Raw genomic sequence first — 6,239 nt, 5'->3', positions numbered from 1 at the left:
AGTGTTTAGAATCTATGTACAAGAAATAAAAGTTAGCAATAACAATAAAGATAAAAGAGGTTGAGATACTTGTGCAAAAAATATAAAAGATATTAAAGTAGCAATTGAAAAACGGTTGAACTCCAATTTCTTTCACTATTGAATTCTTCACAGGTTCTCTAAACATTAATCATTTCTCCATCCTCCAACAGAGTTAAACAAGATTGAACATGCGTCAATCTTATTCAACAGAAACTCACCAATAAAACATGCGTCTACTGGTTTAATTAGTACCCACTTTTTTCATGCATATACTCCACGAGAATGATTAAGTGTGAATGAAGGAAATGAGTATGAGTGAAGAAGATGAGGAGAAAAGTGTGGATGAAAGAGATGTGTGTGGATGAAAGAGATGTATATGGATGAAAGAGATGTGTGTAGAGAAAAGTCTCCTTAAATGACATGAACATAAAGTTTTTAAAAAAATTAAAAATTAAAACATATTTAATATTATTAGAGTAACCTACTCTAATGTATATATTTTTTTTAAATATGTTTTAATACTCATGTTCTTCAAATTTTATAGAATTTAAACATTTTGTATATATTATCTAGTACCTAAGTATTTTTAAATTTATATGATATAATACGTTAAAATTTAATGTAACGGTTCAATTGATGAAAATATATAATTCAACTGTAATATAGATTAAATCTATATTTTATAAAAAAAGTTGCTGAAGATGTAATAAAATTAATTTTTATATTTAGAATAAACAAATGTTAACCTATAAGTATTTTTAATTACTTTAATCTCGATATGTACTTGTGTTTAATCCGACAACTTACCTCGTTAGATGAAATTTTAGGATCATTTGTTTAGCATTATATAATTCATGCTAAAGACAATTGGAGTTAGTTACTATAATGATGTTTTTGCAATAAATAGATTTTTTTTTACTTTTAAAATTTGCGGTTAGTAATCATTAAACATATGTGCTATGTTTCTCAATGAAAACAAGGAAATAAACACACACGTGAAATTAATTTTTTTGATAAGTTATTTAATGTGTATAAAGAAATATATTGTTATAAAATAGCACTGCACTGTAAATATCTTGGCGTTTTGTTGTTTAACTGTAGTGAAATATGGGACCGATAGATGGTATTACCAGTCCTATATAAATCCATCCAAGTGAGTTTGCTAATCACAAGTTTACTTGAAATACAAAAATATGAGTGTTCACCACGAAGATCAGTCTTCTAAACTATTTCAATCTCAAACCCACATATTGAACCAAACTTTTGGTTTCATAAACTCTATGTGCCTTAAATGTGCAATTGATTTGTGCATACCTGATGTCATACACAAGTATGGCAAACCTATGCCACTCTCACAACTCATTGCTTCACTCCCAGTTCATCCTTCCAAGACTTGCTTTATTTCCCGCTTGATGCAAATCTTGGTCCACTCTGGTTTTTTCTCTCAACACATTGTCACTCATAATAATCAAGAAGTGAGTTATGTGTTAACTGATACATCTATACTACTCCTTAAGGACCATCCCTTTCGTATGACATGTTTGCTACAAGTCATACTTGATCCAGTTTTGTTCAATCCATGGTTTCAATTCTCCACTTGGTTCACAAATGATGACCCTACACCATTTCACACACAAAATGAGATGACTTTGTGGGACTATGCTAGCCGTGAGCCCAAATTCAATCACCTTTTCAATGATGCCATGACTAATGACACTCGATTGATTTCCAGTGTGGTGATTGAGAAGTGCAAGGGAGTGTTGCAAGGATTAGAGTCTTTGGTTGATGTTGGGGGAGGAACAGGAACTTTGGCTAAGGCAATTGCCAACTCATTTCCACACTTGAACTGCATTGTCTTTGATCTCCCACATGTTGTTCATGGCTTGCAAGGAACGGATAACATAAAATATGTTGGAGGGGACATGTTTGAAACAATCCCTTCTGCTGATTCCATCATGTTGAAGGTAAATATTATCTAATTGTTAACTATCTTCTACCTTTAGCAGAGGTAAATATTATCTAATATTAACTATCTTCTTACTACACCTTTAGCACACTTCATTTTCTATCGGTCTATTCTGAATAGTAAAGGGACTTTGATTGCTGATAGATTTTTGTTAGAGATTAATTAAATCTCATTTGTTGATTGTATTGTATGGCTTTTGAATATTATGAAGAAATTATGAAAATCTCATCATGTTGGATACAAAATCTGTGTTTGTGACTGGTTGATCTTTGTTAGATAATCAACATGTCGTTTTTATTGAATATTTAATGTGATTGGATTTGCTTGTGATGTAGACTGTAATGCATAACTGGAACGATGAGGAATGCTTGAAAATCCTGAAGAGATGTAAGGAGGCAATCAATAACAAAGATAAAGGAAAAGTGATTATCATAGACACGGTGATAGGAAACGTGAAAGGAGACAGTGAATCAGAACAAACAAAGCTCTACTATGATATGGAGATGATGGTGTTGGTTACTGGAAAACAGAGAAATGAGAAAGATTGGGCTAAGTTGTTCTTTTCTGCAGGGTTCAATCACTACAAGATAACTCAAGTTCTAGGTTTCAAGTCTCTCATAGAGGTTTATCCATAGCAATAATAATTGAAAAAGTGAAAAGATGTGTGATATGTTTATTTCTGTAATATGATTTATGCCTTTGAAATAAATTCTGTATTAAGTCTTTTCATTTTGATAATAATAATAGTTGAAAAAGTGAAAAGTTGTGTGATATGTATATTTCTATACATTTGAAATAATTTCTCTATTAAGTCTTTTCATTTTGATATTTTTGTCCAATCTATCATTAGAAATAGTTTCTGATTTTACAATCTATCTTTTTTATTTTTAATAACAATTTGCCAAGTGAATAAGTTAAAATTAAATTTTGAAACTATAATAAGTAACATGTGGGTAGAATAGAGGTAATCTATGGAGTTTGGGCAAGAAACTAGGTTTCATGTTTAAAGTGAAAGAGGAAAATATTACAAAACAAAGAGGAAATGAGTTATGTGAAATTAAAATAGCAAGAGAGGGGAGGAGAAATAGTAATTAATGACGATAATATCTCTAAATATAAGGATTCTAGAATGAAAATCTTTGACTAAGAGTATATGAGAAGATGAGATTTTATTGGAGATGAACAGTCGTAAATTGTAGAGTCTTTTTTCTTCTTCTTGTTTGTAAAAATTGTACATAATAATTTAGGAATTATTTTTGGATCTTATATTTTGGGTAAAGTAAGAGTTCGATGTAAATAGGAAAAAAGGTCCACTTAAGCATAGACAAAAATGACATCAAGATCCGCATGTCCCCTCCTCAAAGCAGAAGATTTTCCTCCAAAAAAGACACGCCACTTGTCACGCTCCGCTACTCTTGCTCAAGTGGAATCAGTTGCAGTTGGCATATATAAATATAAAAAATAAGTAGAAGATCCTGTCTTCTTTCTTGTTTTAATAAAAATGCATTTCAAATGCCCAGATGTGTTTCCTACCTGTGCCTCGATATGCTTACTAATTGGGCGTTCCCTTCTCCTTCCATAATAAATGGAATGTTAGCGGTCATGTAACGCTCACGTAACGACCTCCTCACTCTCTCTTGCCAGCTTAGCCGGGGAGAGTAGATAGTCGAAAAAAAGGACGAATAGAGAGGATTTGCACAAATAAGGAGGCGACACTTCTCATTTGAGAGGATTTTTTATTGAGATGCTTGCCTTGCAAGTTTTTCTCTCTTATAAATAGAAGTTTCTTGTCCATGTATTTTCAACTTTGATTTGATAAAGAATTGTTCTCCAATTTTTGTGACACTTCTACTTGTCAAAGTTCTACCTAGAGTTTTCTTTTAGCTAGACTCCTCCTAATAGTGTTGACTAAAACTCACTCTAAAAACTAAGTGTTGGTCTTACTTCATTTAGATTCAACTCATTTCTATCTTTAAAATTTAATCTTTCCATCGAAGAAATTCAAATAAAAAATATTGAAGAACAAGATCTACACAAAAAAGCATGCAAGGCTACAAAGCCGGATTGCATCATACAGGGAGACCAATTAAATGGAGATATTTTAAGGAACTTATAAATAAGGAAGGGGATGAGGCAGTATGACAATAAACCAATTTGGAAAAAGTAGATAGTGAAAGGTTTTACGCTATGTGGGGGCAACAATAATATAAAATGGAAGCACTTGTCTACTGATACTACACCATTTTTTACCTTAGACAACATCTAAAAAGCATTTTCTAAAGTAGGAAAAGTGTTGCCTTAACTTTAGGCAATGCTTTGGAAACACTTTTCCAGACATGGAATATGCAACTGTGGACTTAGGTTTAGGCAACGGTTTTTTTGCAGCCGTTGCCTTATATTGGTATAATAGACAACATTTTTTTAGAAAATCTTTTAGGTAATGTTTTTTCTCGTAATGTTTAGGCAACACATTTTCAGTGTTGCCTATTTGTTTAGGCAATGTTTTGTGAAATGTTGTCATTGGTAAAGGCAACGCTTATTTACATGTAGTTTGTCTTTTTAGACAACACTTTTTTACATGTTGTTTGTTTGTCTTTTAGGCAACACATTTTCACGGTTACATACTGCTAGAATAGGCAACACATTTTCAATGTTGCACATTGATAAAACAGACAACATTTTTTTTGTCATAATGTTTATATAACGCTTATTTACTGGTTGCCTGTCCTTTTAAACAATATTTATTTATTTATTTGTTGTATATATTTTTAGACTACATTTTTTTAATGTGAAAAATTATGAAATACATCTTAATTTATAAATTTACGCAATATCCAACGTTGTCAAATTTATTTAAAACGTAATTTCACATTTAGACCACATTGATAATTTAACTAAGAATAATGTATATAATATTCATATTTCAAATGTGCAAGTTACATACTTCATACCAAAATAGTAGAAGTTGTAATCATTCATCAATCATTTCAATATCTCAACCTCAAATATTCAAACTCATTTAAACTATAATGAAATTCAGTTTAATTAACTTTACACCCTAACATGCATACAATTACTAGATCAACTTATTATCTAAGGTTCTATAAAAAAAAACAGAAACATAGATAGCTTCCCTTACCTGTAATTTCTCATCCCGAGAAAATTATTGATCAAGTAGGGGAACCACTTTAAACTCTAGGGACCTAAAACAAGTTACTCAAACCTCACAAATATTCAACATATGATAAAACTAGTTGAAAGAAAAAAAATTCTCAATTATTCTCATAAAGATTGATGACTAAATTCTAAGAAAAAATAAATAATAAATTATCTTTAGAGTAAAAATGAACTTATTCTATTTAAAAATCTGATTGGGAATGTATCATGATTCTTCAACTAGAGTAAAGTGTGATCATATTTTGAAATAGATGAGTTATTAGAGAGAGAAATTTAAAGAAAAAGGGAGAGGAAGAGAAATGGAGAGAGAAAGTTTGAGAAAATAAGAAAAGAAAAAATGAGGGGAGGGTCTTAGCAGGATTTTCTTTTTTCGTTTTTGATATTCTAAATATTGTATTTACGTGTAGCTATACAAGATATGCTGGTTTAAATTATATATATGGCTTTTATATTTTAATGTTTTTGTATAAAGTATAAATTTAATCAATATTGTCGAATTTGGTTATATCATTTTGATGATTATGTTCATCAAATTTTATAGAATTTAAACTTTTTGTAAATATTATCTAGTATTTAGGTATTTAAATTTTTTATCATATCTAATACGTTAAAATTTAATAATAGAATAAACTTTTAGGTAATTTTAAAATTATATGAAGTGTTGGAGATCCCATCGACTAAAGATTAGAGTCTTTCATTGTATATAAGTAGATACAAACCTCACCCCATTGAGCCGGTTTTATGGGATTGAGTTAGGCTTAAAGTCCACTTCGTAATATGAAGTGTAATGTTATGGTTTAATTGATAAAAATATATAATTCAACTGTCATATAGATTTATTCTATATTTTATAAAAAAAGTTGTTGAAGATGTAATTAAAATTAATTTTTATATTTAGAGTAAACAGATGTTAACTAATAAGTATTTTTAATTACTTTAATATCGATATGTAGTTATGTTTAATCCAACAACTTACCTGAACTAATAAGTATTTGGGTTAATAGAATAATAGTGTAATCATTAAACATGTTTTATGTTTCTTACTTAAAACAAGGAAATAAACAGCTTTTATTTG

General features: G+C 29.8%; 1 protein-coding gene across 1 annotated transcript; it reads left to right on the top strand.

The window, feature by feature from the left end:
• Window positions 1-1,195: 1,195 nt before the first annotated feature.
• LOC137831558 (trans-resveratrol di-O-methyltransferase-like) lies at window positions 1,196-2,749 on the top strand. The gene is made up of 2 exons (XM_068639284.1): window positions 1,196-1,985; window positions 2,323-2,749. The coding sequence occupies exons 1-2, from the start codon at window positions 1,215-1,217 to the stop codon at window positions 2,620-2,622; spliced, it is 1,071 nt and encodes a 356-aa protein (XP_068495385.1). The 5' UTR covers window positions 1,196-1,214; the 3' UTR covers window positions 2,623-2,749.
• Window positions 2,750-6,239: the final 3,490 nt, after the last annotated feature.

The sequence above is a fragment of the Phaseolus vulgaris genome, chromosome 11 (genome assembly GCF_000499845.2).
Source record: "Phaseolus vulgaris cultivar G19833 chromosome 11, P. vulgaris v2.0, whole genome shotgun sequence".
Taxonomy (NCBI): Eukaryota; Viridiplantae; Streptophyta; class Magnoliopsida; order Fabales; family Fabaceae; genus Phaseolus; species Phaseolus vulgaris.
This window is presented reverse-complemented; position numbering and strand designations above follow the sequence as displayed.

Coding starts and splice junctions, on each gene's coding strand:
- LOC137831558 (XM_068639284.1), top strand. CDS start 1,215: ATGAGTGTTCACCACGAAGATCAGTCTTCTAAACTATTTCAATCTCAA. Junction 1,986..2,322: donor CTGATTCCATCATGTTGAAG/GTAAATATTATC, acceptor CTTGTGATGTAG/ACTGTAATGCATAACTGGAA.